This window comes from Stigmatopora argus, chromosome 1 (assembly GCF_051989625.1).
Source record: "Stigmatopora argus isolate UIUO_Sarg chromosome 1, RoL_Sarg_1.0, whole genome shotgun sequence".
Lineage (NCBI taxonomy): Eukaryota > Metazoa > Chordata > Actinopteri > Syngnathiformes > Syngnathidae > Stigmatopora > Stigmatopora argus.
Genome location: NC_135387.1, coordinates 3,195,439 through 3,216,645, shown reverse-complemented (window position 1 = coordinate 3,216,645; position 21,207 = coordinate 3,195,439). Strand labels below are relative to the sequence as shown.

At 40.3% G+C, this 21,207-nt stretch overlaps 1 protein-coding gene across 2 annotated transcripts in view; it reads right to left on the bottom strand.

The window, feature by feature from the left end:
- Window positions 1-21,207, bottom strand: part of anks1aa (ankyrin repeat and sterile alpha motif domain containing 1Aa) — a 96,832-nt gene that overhangs the window by 16,028 nt on the left and 59,597 nt on the right. For both annotated transcript variants that reach the window (XM_077600917.1, XM_077600839.1), the window contains exons 15-17: window positions 16,258-16,314; window positions 13,009-13,078; window positions 1,131-1,243 (exon numbers count right to left, since the gene is read on the bottom strand). In XM_077600917.1, coding sequence (XP_077457043.1) covers window positions 1,131-1,243; window positions 13,009-13,078; window positions 16,258-16,314 — 240 coding nt within the window. The remainder of the gene's footprint in view (window positions 1-1,130; window positions 1,244-13,008; window positions 13,079-16,257; window positions 16,315-21,207) is intronic.

The window sequence follows — 21,207 nt, the reverse complement described above, 5'->3', positions numbered from 1 at the left end:
ACCTCGGCTAAATGCTCCTTTTATTAATCATTGCAATTCCTGTTATTATCATCTCATCTCATTTTCTGAACCGCTTTATCCTCACTAATGTCACGGGGGTGCTATCCCAGCTGACTTTGGGCCAGAGGCCTGTGGACACGCTGAACCGGTGGCCAGCCGATTGCAGGGCACGAGGAGACAGACAACCATTCATGCCCACACTCATACCTATGGGCAAATTAGAGTGTCCAATCAGCCTACCATGCATGTCTTTGGAATGTGGGAGGAAACCGGAGTACCCGGAAAAAAACCAACGCAGGCCCGGGGAGAACATGCAAACTCCACACAGTAGGACCGACCTGGATTTGAACCCAGGTCCCCCACTGTGAGGCTTCCCCGTTTTAGTGTTTATTTGGTTAACTTTGTCCCAGTTTTTTGGATGACTATTTTTCATTAAAGAAATCCTAAGTTGTACCAGCACTTACCTCTTCTTTTTGCTTCCCGCATCGGGGGTTCAGCTTTGCTGCACACCCGAGGCAAATCATGACAGAATACTACCACCAAAATCATGACAGAATACTCCCACCAAAATCATGACAAAATACTCCCACCAAAGTCATGACAGAATACTCCCACCAAACCATGTACCCAGCCGGCGGGAAGAGCTCGGAGTACTCTTTTTGATTTTTCACGGCTATGCCTCTGGTGTCGGCTTCTTGTAGACTTACCCCGGACGCTTGCGTGGACAATGTGTTCCAATTTCCTACACAAAATCGATTAACAATTTTCCGATAAAATGATTGAATTTCTTGGAAACAAACAACTAAATCTCTATCTGCCAAAGTGATAGAACGTGAAGACGCCAGTCAACTCCCTCGGTATGAACTGCAGTTTTTTGCCCAATAGCAAAAAGGGATTACAACATTTTTTGCACTTTTTTCGTTTATTTTACAAACAATAGGACAATGGACTGTGGCTATGCAAAGTTCAATCTATCGATTTCAGGAAATTACCCCCAACCTGCCCACAAGATAGGTGGCCTTTAAAAAAGTTAATAGGAATATCTCTAGGTTGACAAGGTATAGACTCAACCACATGTAAAATTTAAACAAAACTTTGAGCCAGATGGATATAAAAGATCAGGCACTCACCATGTAGTGAAGGTCATCAAAACCATTGAGAAGCAGCTTGCTTTCATACTGAGGCAACCCCACCAGCTCCAGCCAGTCTCCGACAGGCTGCTGTAGTAGTCGGACAGAGGCCCCTGTTGGTTGACATTGGAAAATGCTTCAGGAGTGAGAAACCATTAATCCGGTAACAGCGGCACAATGAAGATGACAGGTGATGTAATCAAATCATCCTCGGTTAGAAGTGCAATGCAAACCGGCAACCAGACGGCATGAGAGACAGTGTCCTCTGCAAGCAGGGGGCCGGCTCCCAAGGGGGGCGGGGGCCAAACCACAATTATCAAACACTTACTATAGACCTCCCTTCAGGGGAATAGATTATTGTGGAATTGATTAGAGTTGGCTGGCCACCATTTAATTTAGTCTTTGTTATGGTACAAAGTCGGGAACATGAAAACATTTTCTTCTTGTGTCTGGTTTTAGGTTTATCATTTGCAAACGTTCGGGAGCAGAGGACAACAAGTTACCCAACAACAGTTGTACACTGCTCAGTCGATAAAAAGTGTCCCATAGAGCAGTGTAGATCACCTGGATGAGGTCGGGAAGGCTTAGACGTACAGTATTTTCCGTACATAATTACAGTATGCCAATCATTTGGCACACAAACTCATCACTCCTTGTATACTAAACCAAGCCCAGTGTGGATGCTTGTCATCAAATTAATCAATCAATGTAAAAGCTCTAAAAACAAACACATCAAATGCAGTAAATGTTCCTGTCAGCCTCTTGCACATAAGTAAGACGAAGAAACGAGAATGCACTGTCAATGTAGAGAATGTTGCGGCTAATTCCCAGTTCTAATTGTACTGATGTTGCCAGAGCATCTGTCTCTCTCTTGTCGGATGACTGTGAGCTTTCCCTCCCCCTATTGCCGTTTCTCTCGCTCACTCTTCAACGTTATTCTTACTATCTTCCTTCCTCTCCTCTTAAAGCATACTGTACTTACTCGCATATAAGCCGCTTTTGTCGGACAAAAAAAATGACGACTGAATGGAGGGTACAGCTTATATGCGTATAAAAACATGACATGCATCAAAACCTGCAAATTGACGGCGCAGCGACACGATGACGTCACTTCAAGATGGCGCCCTTGCGTCGCCATGTGACGTCATGGGTTTGACCGAGATTTTCATTTATTTCAAAATAGAGAAAAGATAAACAGATAAAATGCTAAACAAAATTAATTTTGACGTCTATGAATACAATTCAAGAAAAAAAACGTACGTATCTTGCATAAAACGTGAAAAAAAACTGCTTGCTTGGGGCACGGCCATCTTACTGTAGTTAAACGTGGTCAGACTGGCCAGAGGTGAGTACCCTTACTTGTGTCTGCTATTGCTCGCTCGGGGCCCTGCCATCTTACCGTAGGTACGTGCTCTGACCATAGCGCTTACCATGTCACAGTGGCGGTCCGTGCATTTCCTAGTGACGCCTTCAGCAAAAACTATTTTATGGCTATAAAACCTCTACTGCAGCTACAGCTGCGACACATAAAAAATAATCAATAAATCAATGCACAAAAATGGGGTAAAATCCACTTCCTAGCAGAATTTAGTGATTAAATACAAATACTGGAGCTTTTCAGACATTACAACCGGGCCAGGGCGGTGATTTTCCCGGGAAAAGACAGCGATGGACGTCCATGGCGAACTGGCAAAAATTGCACTAAAATGGGGTAAAATCCCCTTCCTAGCAGCATTTATTGATTAAATACAAACACTGGAGCTTTTCAGATATCAGAACCGGGCCCGGAGGACGACAGTCCCCGGGAATTTCATACAATTGAAATATTTTTTAGGAATATAGCCATATTTTATTCACCAAAAATCCTTTTTAACTGTACACAATATCCAACCTCCTTTCTTTCTTCCTTCTTTTCTATCGCCATCAAAGCTAATGCTAACTTGCTTAGTTGGTGAAAGCGATGACGTATCCCTACGCTTGCGAGAAGTCAATGGCGTATCCCTACGCCTCCGAGAAGGCATTGTGGTGTTGCCAACTCGAAATCTGATTGGTTAAAGCAAGTATTATCGACGCTTGTTTAATGCAGCAGAGCCTGCAGAACTGATTGTGAAGGCCTTGAGGCAGATTTCTGACCCTGGGAACAAATAATGGCTGAAATGTGATTGGTTAAATGCTTCAATATGAAAACAAACATCTGGAAGCAGTGCAACCAGGGGGAAAGCAATGAAAGGAAGCTAACAGACAATTTAATAAGTATTCATGGACAAAATATAATATATGATTCAGATATTTCTTAGGCCAGCAGAGAAGGCCTTGAAGGCCCTGACGGCACACCACTGACGAGCAGTATATATTACTTCTCGTTGGCTGCTCATAAGAACATCAGGGGCACTGGCTCTCTCCCACGCAACTCCTTGTGTAATATCTCTGGTCGCAACTACCTCTTTGTAATATCTCTGCGAGCACTGAGCAGACCGTTGCATTTTTTCAGTGTTTTTTCCCCCCTTAGCCTCTTAGCTCCCGTTAGCGGAGCGATCGCTAATTCAAGACTACTTGTCGTGGGCAAGTGGTCGTGCGTTATCCTATTGTGAGGACATTTGTGTGCATCATTTTTGGAATATTTTGAAGGAAGACAAAAGCAAACAACCCTCAATAGGTTGCATCTGAAAGTCAGGGTAGAGGTGGGGCAAATAGAGACAAGAAAGGTGTAAAAATGTCAAACAAAATTAGAATTAAGTTTAGTGTAAGGTTAGATTAAACTTATTTTTGAGTGTGTCTGCATCGTAATCCAAGTTCATTTAAAAAAAATTATGTTATGTTACGAGCGCGTTGCCGTGCAAAAAGTCTTTCTCGGTCACGCTCTCTCTGTCCCTCTCCCCTCCACAAAATATGTCTAATTTTAGTACTATTAAACACATTTTAGTACTATTAAACCACTAGTTATTTGTTACTTTTTTAATAGATGGCGAATTAGAACAAATAAAAATGTTTTTCCAATCCAATATCCTGTTTTTGGTGTTTTTTTCAGACGTTTGGAACGAATTAAATAGTTTTTACTTCATTTCTATGGGAAACGTTCATTTGAGTTACGAGTAAATCGACATACGAGCTCAGTCCTGGAATGCATTAAGCTTGTATCACGAGGCACCACTGTAATTTGATATTTTGCATTTACAAAAACAGGCATATTAACTTCCTTATGATATTGACCCTAATAATGTGCTTTTGATTCATACAGTATCTCAGAAATACTACTTGTGATGATTTTTCTTACGAATTTCCCTTCAAAGTAACACATTTGTACTCCCTATTAAAACCATGAATATGGAGGTGAAAATTGGGAATCAGGGGGCGGCTTATATGCGAGAATTTTTAAAATTAAAAAATTTCAAGGCAACTTTCAGGGTGTGGCTTATACGCGCTGTCGGCTTATATGCGAGTAAAAACAGTAGGTGTCAAACTCATTCCAGAAAGGTCGGAGTGGGGGCAGGTTTTCGTTCCAACCCACCAAGACGACACCTTTTCACCAATCTCTTACAACTCCAATCAGTTAATTGCATTCAGGTGCTGCTTCTTCCAGCAGAACTCCTTATTTGCCTAACTGCCTGCGCTGCTTCAGTAGTGAGGAAACCCTGCACCCTTTTGGCCCTTTCTGGAATCAGTTTGACACCTGTATCTTAGAAAGAGTATGTAGTGACTTTTTTTGCAATGGGAGCAACCAACTAATTTACCGTTCCCAGCAATCCGCAATACAATTAAGGCTAAATTCTTCTCATTTTGGGCTTTTTTTCCACTGCCTAACACCACCCATTTCATGGGAATGGTGCCAAAGTCAAGAAAAGGGCCTCTTGAAGTCTGATTGTGGGGAGGATGTGAGTACTTGGATAAAAGAGCCTTGAGCGCAGAGGAAATAGTTCTAAGTGACTGCAGCACTCTCCTCTTTCCTCAACGAAGGATGAGCTCATCCTATGACATACGTAATGGTTAATATTTAAACGGTTCCCTCTAAGACGAGGCATAACAAACAACAGGGCTAGAAACACACTATATGCAGGAGAACTGTTTTCAGTGTTTTACACCCCAATTTTATTAAATTGGGCCATTAAAGACTTCAAGACCGTCAATATTATATTAGTAGAAGTAAAATATGAAGAGAGAATGTATAGTCAGCTTCCAAGTGACATAATTTTTCAGAATAACTCATAAAAAGATAATACAATGGATGGAAAAGGAATCTGACAAGCCTTTTATATTATGTATACACTTAATATATAAGTGTATACATAGTATATAAATATTATCACGGATAAAAGTAGCAGGAAAAGTGTTTATTTGTCTTATTGTACTAAAAGATGAATCGTGATAATTTTTTTAGAATTAACTACAGCAGGGGTGGCCAAGTTTGGTCCTTGAGAGCCCCTGTGAAATATGAACTGTATTCTTATATTTAATCTTGCACCTTTCTGCACTTTTATGAATTTAGTCACTAGAATAGAATTTTTACTGACACCTACAGGTCAAGGCCTGTCATCACTTTGTATATAACCCACCCCTTTTGTGTCCCCGCCTAAAGTTTGTCTCCGCCTAACTTCTATTAAATACCTTCCCCGACCGAGTGAACGGCGTATCTGGATGGGAGGCCTCGAGGTGGTCGCTTGGCTCTGTCGAGCGCTGACCCCTTCTTAGGAAGGGTGGGGGCTAGCCAAGGGGGCTAGCCAAGAACAAAGGAAGCGGACCGAGCGGCGACCATTTTGAGAGCCATCGAGATGGGGCCTCCTGTGCAGATAACCTCCATTCGGCCGGGAGCTAAAAACTACCACGTGTTTGCTGCTTCCTCTGTATGAAAATCATTGTCGAGGCAAACCAGCTTTGACATTTTGGTGCCTGAAACCCGAGATTCTTCTCTGCTTTCCGGCCACGGCAGATCGACAGAAGGATGGATGGCTTGACGTCGGCTACTCCGGCCTTGAGAGAGGGCGATCTGGCCTGCTGGCCCGGGAACAGATTACGAATTATCCTTTCGTACAGAGGAGGCACCAAAAAATGGTAAGGCACTTTTTAAAATTAATTTGTAGAATCTAACCCACCAAGTCCCCGTTTCCCTTCGAGGATGGGAGATGCTTAAAAAGAAAAGTTGCGTATACTCTTCTCTGTGTGTCGGAGATTCTTCTTTCTGTGTGTCGGAAAGACATTTTTCTGTGTGTCGGAATTATGTTTTAATAGTATACAGCACGATAAAAGGCTGTGTGTCGGCCAATCTGCCTGGAAAGCAGACAAAATGGGAGGTAGCGCCTCCCCGCGAAGGGACTTCGAGGGTTGTGTTAAAAATATAGAAGAAATATATTGTCATACAGTGCCAAGATAATGAAAGAGCTCGATATAAAGAAAAAAAAAAGAAATAGAATAAAACTATAAACGCATGCAAGTAATCTTCATATGAATAGATATATAGATATATATAAGTACGCTATGACGCGTTCATAAACGATATAAGTATGATTGCCGCGAAAAATAGGAGTTTAATCGGCGAAAAAGAATACTTAGACGGATAAAAATAAGTATTTAAGAGAGGGTGCATTGGTACAGGATGGTGGGGGGGGGGTTGAAAAGCAGACCACATGTGAGAGGAAAAATGGCCGAGCCCACAGACAAAGAGAAAAAATGGCGGCGAGCCAACTGAAGTTAAAACTGCCTTTCTTTCCCAGCCCATGTTCCACTAACCCAGGAAGATATATATATATATTAGGCCTGTTCAGAAACAGTGCCCCCCTTTGCTCAGCCCACTCTTCGTGCCAGGTCCCACTCGCAGGGGCCAAGAGCACGAGGGGGGGGATTGGGGGACTGGAATGCAAGAAATCTCAGGTTACATCTCACATTCCACACGATGAGCAAGGAGGAGCAGTGATGAAGAGACATGAGCAGAGAGAGTAATAGAAAGAAAAGAAGACAGTTAGAGACAGAAAATTGACAATATAACATATTAGTGACAAATTATGGGTCCTCTAATAAACACTGAAATTTATCATTAGGAAATGATTAAGAAATTGCTAAGTAGAAGGTTAGTTTCTCTAAATTTTAATTGTGGTAAGAGTGAGCTACAAAAAATGGCTCTTATATTAAATAAGCATAGTGCTTGGAGCAGAACAGCAATTCAACAAGTGCAATTTAGCTATCTTAGCAAAAAGAGAGGGATTTGCGATTTAGACTTAAGGATTAGGAATCATCCAAATTATTAATGATATCAAACATGAAGACAATGCAGAAATGGCATTGATCCAAATTATTAGGTAAATTGTAGCTGGCAAGTTTAGATAAAATAATTAATTTAGGATAGGCATAATTTCGCTGAGATGCAATAAACATCATGACTTGTGATCAGTGCACGGATGGCAATTCATTGTTTTGCCCATCAACAGGTGGAATATGCTTTAGCGTGGTTCATATTAATGACTATTAGAATATTAATTGCATTAGCATCAAACAGTTGATGTCAACCAAACAACATTAACCTATTTCTTTTGAGAATGATTAGGCTCATGACACAGCGAAAGGTGGTTAGCTGCCAAGAAGCCCCAGGACTGGGGATGGCGCTCTTCACCAGTGATAAAAAAATTGCAGACCACGGATGTCTGAAAATGAGTGAGCGTGAATGGTTGTTTGTCCTTTTGTGTTTTTGATTGGCCGACCACCGAGATATGATCAATCGGTTAGGTATCAAGGTGGAAAATGATTTAGCAAATTGGAATCGATTTCAGAATTTGCCAATAAGCCGTTTCACGGATGGCAACGCCAAATTATGGAAAAATATTTCGTCCAAGGAAATTTTTAATGAAAAAGCAGCAGTACTCCAAATGTGAAATTTGAAGTGGAGAAACAAATCTGCTATGAGAAATTTGGGAGCACTGGGAAAAACACAGACAGTGCTTGATACGAAATTCCAAAGTACTATTGATTTATTGTGATAATGGCATCCAAATTGTGTTAACAGAATAATTGACTGAATTGAAAAAAAAAGGTTCCATATTTCGTTATGAAGTCATTGCGCCTACATAACGAGGTCAACCGGACAACAAAATATGGACATCCTATTAAGTAGACCATACCAAACGCCATTATTCACTACACGATTGGAACTAGAGGATGAGGCTAATCTGGCTATTTGCATAAAAGAAAAAACTTTAAAGGAACACACTGAATTTGGGTTAGCAGGAGGAGACTGTGCTTCCTAACAGAAAACAGACTGGACCAACGGCGGTCCCGGGAGCCTGGGTGCTCAACACACGTGTTCCTGACCAACCAGCAAACATGAAAATAGCGGGATCCATTTTGTGCTCTGTAAGAAGGTTCTCTCAGTTGAAACGTATGAAGGAGACAGGTAAGATAAACTTTTTGACGTAATCAGACGAAATGGCAAGCACTCAAATATTGATTGGAAAGATTATTGCTCGAGGAGCAATGCTGTAAGCCATGAGGAATTTTTTATATTGGTTTTATTGTCTCCATAAAAAAAAGTGAAAGCGTTTCAATTGAGACTAAACCTTCTTATAGATAGTTAAAGTAAACAATTGAGATTAGATCTTCTTACAGATTTTTAAAGTAAACAATTGAGACTAGATCTTCTTACATATAGTTAAAGTAAACAATTAGAGAGAAGAGAAACTACAATGGATAGAAATGTTACTAGATTTTAATTTTATGCCTGACTATTGAAAAATATTGATTAAGAAAGTTTTAGAGGAGATGATTGACAAACTCCAAAGACAATTGAATGTTACATTTGATAAAAAGATTACTAGATTGGGATATTTTGAATTTCAAACAACTGAGTTTAATATGCAACGCAATACACATTCTTAGATGAATTGGGACTTGATTAGTATGCATTTTATAAGTAATGAGTTTTAATTGCTTTAAAGGATACAATTATGCTAAAATATTAACCTTGACAAACAAGGGGTGATTACAATTTAGTGGGTTCAATTATATTCAGAATTATAAATGTGTGCATTTTGTTTCTGGAATATTAATTGATGTGAATTTAACTGTTACAGAGAACGGGAAAGCTGTTTTCCTGGGGAGAAAGCACCCTGGTTTGCTTTTTGTGTTTTTCCTATTTTTAGTATGATTAGTTAATTTGTGTAATTAGAGGAAAGGGAAAAACAAATATGGTTCTTGATCTTAACAAGGAAGCAGTGATCATAATAGAATACCAGCTAGCATATTTGATTTTGACTGATAAGGCATTTAAATTTACACAAACTATAGTGATGGAATAAGTAAGATTGTTGCAATTTTTGTTCATTGGGGTATTAAGCCGAACCAAATAGCCGTAAGCAAATTTTAAGCACGTGTTAAAGACAACGACAGAATACAGCAGCTAAAGCAGCAGCGCAAACACTACACAGCAGCATACACAACAACAAAACTGAGCCGATCTCAAGAACAGTCAGCAGACGAACTGCACACAGCTAAAGGCCTACCGTGCCTACCAAAAATTATTCCAAAATTGAGCCATAAATGCCTCAAAAGGGAGGAAAAGATATGATGGACATCGAAATACCTACTTTTAAAATTTTTGAAGGAACTGTTTAATTTGTTATTTTATTGATCTGTAAAGAACATGGGATCTCCAGAATCAGCTGGAGTAACAATGGAGCTCATTTTGCAAACAGCATAGTGCAAAACATGGCAAAACACCTAAGTAGAGCGAACAAATGGTACGATAAAACCAAGGCTTGAGAAACCATGGGGGAGATAAATAAGCCATGGCCAGAACGCCTAACACTGGCCAAAACGTATATAAAGATAGTACCAACTAGCTCGGGATTAACACCTTTTTGAGATAGTTCATGGAAGACCATTCTAACTTCCTCTATGGGAAGAGTAACCATGACGAGAGACTAAGGAAGGAGAGAAACTTATCCAAAGAACATGTAAGCTGCCGTGATCTTTTTGTCTATCTTGCAGGAGGTGGTGAAGCCAGGTGACTGGATCCTGATCCGAGTCATAAAAGGAAGTCCTGGTTGTCTCCACGATGGGAAGACCCATTCGTGGCCCAACTCACCAACCTCCACAGCAGCAAAGATCACTGAAAAGTCAAAGTCGATTCACCAAGGTCGGTTCAAGGTCGTTCGAGACAGGTGACTCTGAGTGGACCAAGTCGGACGGTGTCAAAACCCTTGTCCGTGAAGAAACTCATCTGACGTCTACTCACCAGCCACGAGCACCCCTCACTTAACCCTGACCTCCCATAGACTTTGCACCTCTATACAGAAGCCACAGTGAAAGCTGTTGCCACCCACATCACAGTGACTGGACTGTCAGTGACTGCACTGTCAGTGACAACCTGGGCGTATCTGAACGCCCCGCCCACAGAGACTCGAGTTGGAAAACAAGTGCAGGAAACGTCCTGCCTCATCACTGGAAAGGCAGAGCCAAGCGGTCCGCTCTTGGATGGGGACCCAACCTACATCAACATCGGGGTTCCCCGCAGCATATCAGATGAGTATAAACTCGCTGACCAAATTGCACGACTCCAGAACAGGACGGAGGAAGGGTTTGCAGCCATCCATGAACAGAGCTGATGGCCTTCCAGAACAGAATTGCTGTTGACATGCTCCTGGCAGAGAAAGGTGGCGTGTGCTCCATCTTTGGCGACCAATGCTGCACGTTCATCCCGAACAACACAGCAGCTGACGGGAGTTTTAACCAAGGCCCTGGAGGGTCTTCGATCCCTCAACAGCAAGATGAAAGAACAATCTGGAGAACTACTATGAAGAAGACGTGTGGTATAATTTCATGGTGTTCCAGAAAAAACTGATTGTTGCGAATGAAAGTTGTTATGTGTGTAGCCGTATACCCATTTCCACAGATCCTGACATCCTGAATTCACTGGGTCGAGGCGTCACATTTAAATCTGCTGTCGTGCAGATGGTCTAAGATGCATTCCTTTTAAGACGAGTGAACATAACAGTAAGATATCAAAATCAGTGCAAAATCAGTGCAATTCAAACCACGTGATTCAATCTGGTGCGATGATGTTCCTGTTGACCAAAGGTTGTGGTCCACCCCCCCCCAGAAAATCATGTGTAAAGACATTGAGCTGTTACATGAGTGTTCATTAACCAAACTGTCAAGGCCCTACAGGGTATAGCAGATGATTTAAAAGCCCCTAGGGAAGTTGCAGGACCGATAGTCCTGGATCTGATAACAGCCAAAGATGGAGATGTGTGTGCCATGATGGGAGAACACTGCTGCACCTTCATCCCAGATGAAACCAGTACATTACTCGTGCCGTAGCTGAAATAAAGGCCCTAGTCAACACCATGGCCCAGGATCATTCAGCCGTAGGTGTATCATTGTGGTCGTGGTTAATAACCGGGTCATGATTCTCAATTCTGTTTAAAATTGCAACCTTGCGGTTTTTGCTACTGTTCTGTATTTTTTCTATGTGTGTAATCCCCTGTATGAAAGTTATGATTCAAAACACAATCCAGCACACGCTAGTAGGTTATAGTGACACAGTATCACCGCATGACAGACCATACTGGAGATTATTGCATTCTTTCGAACTGTGACGAGTCCTCTATGCAAATGTGTTTGTCTTGATTTAAATATTGGGTTCGCTCATTAAGAGTGACGTAGAGGAATTTTTACCACTGATTACATCATTTCTCGCCTCTGCTTTTACATGTGATTTTGTTATTTTCCATACCCTGTTGAGTAACTGTCAATGATATTTGTATTCTAGAACCTGGAGGGGAGGGATACAAATTGATATGTTTAATGAAAATTCTTTCAAGTTACAACAGGGGGGAAATGTGAAATATGAACTGTATTCTTATATTTAATCTTGCACCTTTCTGCACTTTTATGAATTTAGTCACTAGAATAGAATTTTTACTGACACCTACAGGTCAAGGCCTGTCATCACTTTGTATATAACCCACCCCTTTTGTGTCCCCGCCTAAAGTTTGTCTCCGCCTAACTTCTATTAAATACCTTCCCCGACCGAGTGAACGGCGTATCTGGATGGGAGGCCTCGAGGTGGTCGCTTGGCTCTGTCGAGCGCTGACCCCTTCTTAGGAAGGGTGGGGGCTAGCCAAGGGGGCTAGCCAAGAACAAAGGAAGCGGACCGAGCGGCGACCATTTTGAGAGCCATCGAGATGGGGCCTCCTGTGCAGATAACCTCCATTCGGCCGGGAGCTAAAAACTACCACGTGTTTTGTTGCTTCCTCTGTATGAAGATCATTGTCGAGGCAGCCCAGCTTTGACAGCCCCTTTCCACTTTGATTGCCATATTTCCCTCCTCTACTACACCTGAATCAAACGATCAACTCATCAGCAAGCTGTCCAGACTCTTCATACAGACCCTGAATATTTGATTCAGGTGTGTTGGTGGAGGGAAACATGGAAAACAGACTGGAAAGGGGCTCTTGAGTACCGGACTTGGCCACCCCTGAACTACAGTATTCCCTTGATTATCACAGTAAATGTAGACCAGACATGGCCGCGATAAACGAAAAACTGCGAAGTAGGGTCACCCCTATTTAAAAGTTTTTTTTTTTTTTACCTCAGTGCTGAGTCCGAGTAGCAAGCGGAGGACAGGGGAGTGGCTTCCGCTTGTGAGTTTCAGCATGGATTTTCATATTTTTATGAACTTACAAAAAAAAAAAATAAAAAAAAAAATCCCCCAGAAAAAAATCTGCAATGTAGTGAAGGCGCGATATTCGAGGGATTACTGTATTGTGTGGTAGAACAAAAATGTATTAGTTCTTTAGCTGGCCCAAATAAATACAGCACATTTTCCAAATAAATGCAGTGCATTTTCCAACAGTGGTCGAATATTTTTTGTAGCATTACTGGTTGTAATGTATACCTGGTGTAGCGTATTGCTGAGCTCTGGAAAAGTCAATGCCAGCACCAATCAGTGTCATGATCTTCTCGATCTGGGGACACAAGCACAAGCAGAGAGAGTATTTATGTAGCACTTATCATCATTGGTCTTCCACCTTCCACCATAAATGATACCCACATGCTTCAAATACATAGTATTTCCCCTTGAAAAGGATATAGGAGCATCTATGAATATTTTTTACAAGAGTAATTCAAATTGACAGTAGTATCCAACTTATTTTTTTGTAAATGGCCATGTGAGATAATTTGTTTCTCTTTGTGAGGCTGAAAAAAGCCTGCTTGCCAATGGTGATGATGTCTTCAGTTGATTATTTTATTTATTTCATATTGCACAGCAACTTTTGGTTTGAAGGCAATTTCATAAAAATAAAGACGCCTGTCAAAATTTCTACAGGTTTTTTTTTCTTCTTTACTTTTTAGAGTGTAAGGGGGGAGTTGTCTTATCTTTATTGCTCAACAGAACAACAAAAAATAATTTTTAAATCATCATATTTCATATTCTATTTTTTTATAAAGTAAGGTAAAACAGTAAATTTCATATTTAAATAAGGAGGAAAGTAATTTATTTAGTTATTCACATAAGTTTGAAGTTTCAAATTGGAAACAAAAAATATGTGATAGTTTTCGTGACAATTATCGATATCAACTGATATAAATATATTTTTTTTAAATCGTGATAACAATTTTTGTCATATCGCCCATCTCTATTTGAAACCCTACATTGGAACCAGACCAAAATTAAAAATCTGTGGTGCGCATGTTTTGGGCTGGTGTATATACATACAAACCAATGTTAGTGCGGACCAAACAGCTGTTCTTAGACCTCGCCAGAGAGGTGGCCTCATTTCAATTCCAAGCGTACCGTGATATGCTTTATGTGTCCACACCTTGTTTCGGACTAAAGTTGAAATCACACACCTATTTGCACAAACTAGGCTTCCATAGTCACAGAAATTATGGGAAATGTTATTTGTTTAGCAGTGCATTGGCTAACGTGAGTGAGTCTTGGTTGAACAGCAATGAGGAGAGGAATGTCCTCTATATTTGCACATAAAATCGACGTTGAATCAATACCCTTTGATTCACCAAATATACCATAAATGCTTGGAACTAGGCGAACCATATCAATATGAGCATGTGTCCTGCAAGCTAGAGCTCCGTGATTGTTTACTTCCGTATTTTACGTTTTTTTTGTCCAATGATTGAACAATGTTAGCACAGGTGGCACACGGTGGTTTGTCAAATCCTGCCTGCAAAAATTAAAATCTAAAAAGGAACCAAAAAAGCGGACTGAGGACCATAATTTAAAATCATGAACCTACCGTATTTACTCGCCTATAAACCGCCCTCGCGTATTAGCCGCACCCTTAAAATTGGCTTAAATTATTACATTTTACAATTTCTCGCTTATATGCTGCCCCCTGATTCACAATTTTCCCCTCCATATTCATGGTTTTAATAGCGACTACAAATGTGTTACTTTGAAGGGAAAATCTTAAGGTATTTCTGTACTGTATGAATTAAAAGCACATTATTAGGGTCAATATCATAAGGAAGTTCATATGCCTGTCTTAGTAAATGCAAAATATCTAATTATTCAATTTGAAAAAATAAATAATTCTATCTTGATAAGAACCTGATGCTTTTTAATGACAGAAATGACAATTTTCTTAGCAGAAGTTTAAGATGTTGTGGTGGCCAAATTCCTTCTAATGTCGAAATATCTCAATTTTTTTCGTTGGTTCATATTACTGCAATAGTTGTCACTTTCGAACAAGAAATAAAAATCAAAGCGGAATTTTGTTTTATTTCAGAATCACAAATGTACAATCATTTCCTTTCAGAAAGGAAGTAACGTAAGCACAACCAGGAAGTGTGTCCGTAGCGGCGGTATAGTGTTCACCAAGTCTCTGGGTGCAATAATAGCATGAGATACACATTATGCAGATATCAAGGCTGATATTTTAACGATCGACCGCAAGACCTTCGTTCAGCCTTAACAACTATTGGTAGTTGCTGACATGGTAAAAACTACGAACACATGTATCAAGGCTACTCGCGTCTGGCCACTCAGAGCACGTTTAACTAGGTAAGACGGCGGCGCCCTAGGTAAGATGGCGGCGCCTTAGGTAAGATGGCAACGCCCTGAGCGAGCAGTAACAGGCACAAGTGAGTTTTTTCAAGTTTTATGCAAGATACATTTTTTTTCTTGAATTTCATTTATAGACGTCAAAATAAATTTTGTTTAGCGTTTTATCTGTTGATATTTTTTTCTATTTTGAAATAAATGACTGTATCGGCCACATTGTCTTGAGTTATAGTGTTTCATCTTTATCACCTTACAGTTTCGTGCACGTCGTCTTTTTATGTACATATAACACTCGATTCAATCATCATTTTTTGTCCGAAAAATGCGACCTATATGCGAGTAAATACGGTAGATGAAATCATCACATTGATTCACTCCAGTGACCCTAACCCAGGGGTGGGCAAACTATTCCACAATAGGCCGCAGTGGGTGCAGGTTTTCATTCCAACCCATTAAGAGGCCACTTTTTCACCGATCGGGTGTCCTGCAAGTGCAATCAGTGGATCAGTTAGGTGCTTCTTGTTTTCTGCAGATATCTCATTGGTTATAGTGCCTTTGCTGGATCGGTTGCAACAAAAACCTGCACCCACAGCGGCACTCGAGGAACGGTTTTCCCACCCCTGCCCTAATCCATAACAAAATTATCAAGAGACTGAAGTCATAATCATCAAGTGTTCTCAGATATGGGGTTATACAATTGCCCAACCCAGAGAACCACAGGGGAAAATCTAATGCAAAATAGTTTTGGAGGAAGAAATTCATTCATTCATCTTCCATACCGCCCATCTTCGAAAGGGTTGCAGGGGTTGCTGGAGCCTAACCCAACTGTCTTCAGGCAAAAGGCAGACTACACCCTAGACTGATCACCAGTCAGTCGTAGGGCACACAGAGAGACAACCACTCACACAGCCACCAAGTGGGAATTGAACCCAGACTGCCCACACCAAAGGCAAGCGGTAGAAACACTGCACCACCGGGTGGCGGAGTAAGAAATTAATAATCATATTTCATTCCAAACATGTGTTAACTCACAAACCAAACTCCCATACAACCATTGCCCCGGCAGAGGAAAGGACCGAATCCCAAGACGACTAGAACACAAGAAAATAGTAGACGTCTTACGCTGTCATAGGAATTAGATCCTGCTTGTTTTGTGCTTGTGGAAGACATCAGTGTCTGCTGAAAGAGAATCCAGACTGTTTTTTTGTCCTTTGACTAAAACCAGGTGGCCAACATAAAATAATCGCTTCCACCACCACCAAAAATAAATTTACATACACTACATTCTGCACAAAAAGCCACAAAATGTAAAAGCGTGAAAACAAAAAGCTGTGGAGAGTGGAGGGATTATGTGTTTGTGCTGCATTAATATGCAGAGCTGAAATGGGAGTGGGATTCATTGTGAAGTGCAATGGAAACTATGGAAGCGGGCAAAAGTCATTGGATATGTGGAAGTCAACAGGTGAAAGTGGGAATTCAATCATCAAGTATCTCACAGCAGAATTTTTGGTAGAATAACTACCTGGCAAGAGAATTTTCAGATTTTGGGACGCTTTTTCCTAGTGGCATTTACCTCACTTACAAAAAAGCTCAATAATATGTAATTTTCTAACGCTTTTCAAATAAATTGCTTTTGTCAATTGTTAATTCTTGCAAATAATTGCATTGTTTTGATTGCATTGATTGATTTTATTAGTATTTTCTTAGTTTTAATGCAAAATATGTATTTAGTAGTTTGGTAATAATAATAATAATAATCGGACATAGGCCCTGTCGTCATTATCAACAACAAAAAAGCCTACTTGTCATCACACCTAGAAACTATTAACTGTGGAAGAAGCTGAGGTTCTGGCACATGACTAATTCAAAGGTTTAAGGTAAATGATGTTATCAGAGTGAGTTGTGGCAACGATAAATTGCGATGACTATAAATCCCTCAAATTGTATGGAAACTGGATTAATAAATGACATCAAAGGGAATTATTGCAACATAGTTGTAATGTTTTTTTAATTATGGATTATATTTATATATTAATACATTATAGTCTTTTCATATGCCTGTAACTGTGATAAAAAAATACATTCACTGTAATTGTACTTGTATTTTTGTATAGGCGCGAAAAACATGTAGTTTGGTATGTAGTAATAATAGGGGTGATCCTACTTTGCGGATTTTCATTTATCTCGACCATGTCTGATCTACATTATCCACAAAAAATGAGAGATTATTGTACACAAGTACAATTATCAAGAAGTGTATATATAAAATATTACAGGTATAGGCATATGAACAGACCTTTGCGACTCGACCCCACCCATCGCATGGCTTGGTCTGTACTTGCTACTGCAACCAAGGAAATTTCCCAAATACAGGATGAAAGAGTTCTAATCTAAAAATCTAATCTATTGTATTAATATCTAAATATAATGTATAAACTTCCGCTTCTGCAGTGCTGGTTGATGGACATTTTGGAAAAAAAGCTATCCAAAGACGTCCGCCTTATCGTTATATTGCTCCTGGATGGCTGAGTTCGATTTTATGCTCCTCGCTGACAACTTCTTTTCGTTCGCGCTGGTAATTTTCTTGTGAGGCATGATGATAAAAACAGAAGCAGCTGGTTTATCCATGCTTGGAAAAACTCAACAAAAAACACTGTCACGTGCCGACGAATGGCAGTCAAAAGTACAGAAGAGAATCTTGAAACATGGATAGTGTTTGTTGTGAGACAGCCAATGAGAGCCCAGTAGAGTGTAGCGAGGTTATAAAGTGAGAATCAATGCATCCGCCACAATTTCAAAATAAAATAACGGATGCAGGAAATGCATTTAATTTTCGGGGGATTTTGTAACTTATCTTTTTCGTCTCTCGGGGCACTCATTTGCCTACCTAGAGAAATTCGTAAGTAGAGGTATGACTGTATATATAAAAAATTGTAAATACAGTGGTCCCTCGAGATATGAGCTTAATATGTTCCAGGAGTGAGCTCGTATGTCGATAATCTCGTAACTCGAACGAACATTTCCTATTGAAATGAACTAAAAACAAATTAATTCGTTCCAACCCTCTGAAAAAACACCAAAAACAGGATATTGGATTGGAAATTTTTTTTTATTTCTTCTAATTCACCATCTATTAACAAAGTACCACATAACTAGTGGTTTAATAGTAATAAAATGTGTTTAATAGTATATTAAAATTGGACGGATTTCGCGAAGGGGAGAGAGAGACGGACAGAGAGAGAGAGGAGGACTTTCCACGGCAAAGCACCCGTAACAGAACAAACAAATTTAAATTAACTTGGATTAATATATACAGACACACTCAAACATACGTTTAATGTAACTTTACACAAAACTTAATTCTAATTTTGTTTTAATTTGTTTTACCTTTCTTCTCCGGTTTGACTCCACCCGGACTTTCAGCGGGAGTTTTTAAAAGGAATGCATCAAGGGTTTTTGTTTTTGCCTTCCCTTCAAAATATTTCGAAAATGACGCGCACAAATTTCCTCACAATACGATAACGCGCGACCACTTGCCAGCTTGTCAGTGTGCGTCTTTTCTACAAAATCAGAAAACTCTTGCCACTTCACTAGCTTGATATCCTTTGTAGCCAGGATAGGTTTATACCCCCGGTAGTGCCTTCTCCTCTGCCATGATGAATGTCCGCCTGGGCATCTTCTTCCAAAAAAGACCAGTTTCGTCGCAGTTGAACACTTGTTGGGGGATGTAACTTTCCTGGGTGATAATCGAGGCAAATGTGTTGATAAATTCCACCGCGGCTTTCGAATTGGAACCTGCTGCTTCCCCGTGTCTAATAACTGAGTGTATTCCAGTACTCCCCGTCTTTTCAGATCCTTTCTTTGTTATTAAATCCATGTAAATTCTGCTGGCTTTTTCACATATAGTTGACTCGGTCACGCTATCTCCTGCTAACTGTTTATCTTTTATCCACAATAAAAGAAGGCTCTCCATCTCGTCATGAATGTCACTGCGCCAGGGGGAAATTATAGTTAGTCCTAATTGTGTCCTTCTGCTTCAGGATGGTGCATATGGTTGACGTATTCCTCTCGTATTGCCGAGCAAGCTCTGTGACCCGTACTCCACTCTTTTTCAATTATTTTGCGCTTAATATTGTCAACGTTCGCCTTTTCTTTGCACAACTCTTCATTCCACCTGTTTGCTTTGGATCCATTGTTGTTCACTTTGTATTATGCATTGACTAACGGGGGGAAAACACGGGAAAATGCAACGCTCTGCCCAGTGCTCGTAGATATCTGTTATACACGAAAGAGATGCAGCAAAAAAGACAATGCGCTACAATGATAAACAGCTTCTCATGTCTTGGCCACCTGTCTTTCTCGTATCTCGAAATTTTTCTCGTATCTAGAGATAATTATTTGCTCTAAATTTTACTCGTATCTCGAAATGCTCGTATGTCGGGGTGCTCGCATGTCGAGGTACCACTTTACTTCGAATACTGCACTCACAGTGAAAATAGTTCCTCTCTGTTTTATATAATTACAAAAAATTACGGGTTAATGGGAGTTTGATTCCAAGTCCTCCTGCACAATCCAGACCTTGAAGGGCAGCCCCCTTTCAGCAAGGTACAGCTTTGCGTTCAGGATGAAACAGTTTAAGAACCAGTCCTTTGTGATCCAGGCTTTCCGGTTGCTCATCCAGTAGACAGGCAGTAAGGCTTTGTTCTTGGTTTTTAAAGTACAGACGCTCCCCTACTTACGAACGAGTTAGGTTCCGAGCAATTGTTCATAAGTTGCTCAGTGCTATATTTTGTATTATAATTTATGTTAAAGGCCTATATAAGTATATTGAAGCCTATATAAGTATATTGAAGGTTTATATAAGTGCATTTGTATGTTTAAGGCTTGTATAAGTTACACGCATTGGTTTGTACTGAAAAAAATATTTAATAAAATGGAGAGAATACATACAGTACTGTATACATACATTAGAGAGAGATTTACTAGAAACTGGCCGAAAGAAGCTATCTAATGACGATTGCAGTTTTCTTTTTTTCATCATAAATGATGCGGTAACACTGTATGGCATCATTTAATTGATTAGCAAACTTTGTGCAACGTTCAATATTTGGGTGCTGCTGCTCGATCTTTTTGTTTATAAATGGTACTGACGGTCGAACGATTCAAGTTGTATTCCCGTGCAACGCTCACCACTTTCTCACGCGCATCAAGCTTCGTTATTATTGCCACTCATTTCAAATGAAATGGCTTGCCTCTTCCTTGCACCTCCCTCACTAGAAGCCTTTCGCTTTTCTCGGCTGCCAAATAATACATACACACATGTAACAGCCGAGAAAGACACCATGCCTTTTCTTCGGATTATAGCCTATAAATGGAAACCTTTCCATCAAGAAGAGAAATTTCACCGTAGAAGAAGAATGACGTGCCAAATAATACATACACACATAACAGCCGAGAAAGACACCATGCCTTTTCTTCGGATTACAGCCTATAAATGGAAACCTTTCCACCAATCTGGTATTTTAGAAGTGCAATCAGTGGATTGCAGTCGGGTGCTTCTTGTTTCAGCAGAAACCTTCATTGGTTAAACTGTTTGTGTTGGATCGGTTGGAACAAAAACCTGCACCTACAACAGCCCTCGAGGACCGGTTTTCCCTCCCCTGTGGTAGCCTTAATCTACAAGTTCGACCGTGCTCATACTTTAAAAACCAAGAACAAAGCCTTACTGTCTTTCTCGGCTGTTATATGTGTATGTATTATTTGGCACGTCATTCTTCTTCTACGGTGAAATTTCTCTTCTTCTTCTGCGCTGAGTGCCTCCCATTTCAGCGCCGAAGAAGAAGCGGTGCCCTGACATTTTTCACCGCCATTTTTCATCTCCTTGCTTTCACTTGCGAGTTTCAGTGTGGATTTTGACATTTTTATGAACTTTCTTTTATACTTAAGATAAATTCAAAAAAATGCGATGTAATGAAGCCGCGAAGTGGTGACACATCACAGTACTAGAGTAGAGGTGTTTGGTAGAGTAGGGAAATGCATCAAAAGGATGGAAATTCAATCATTTCCTGAACC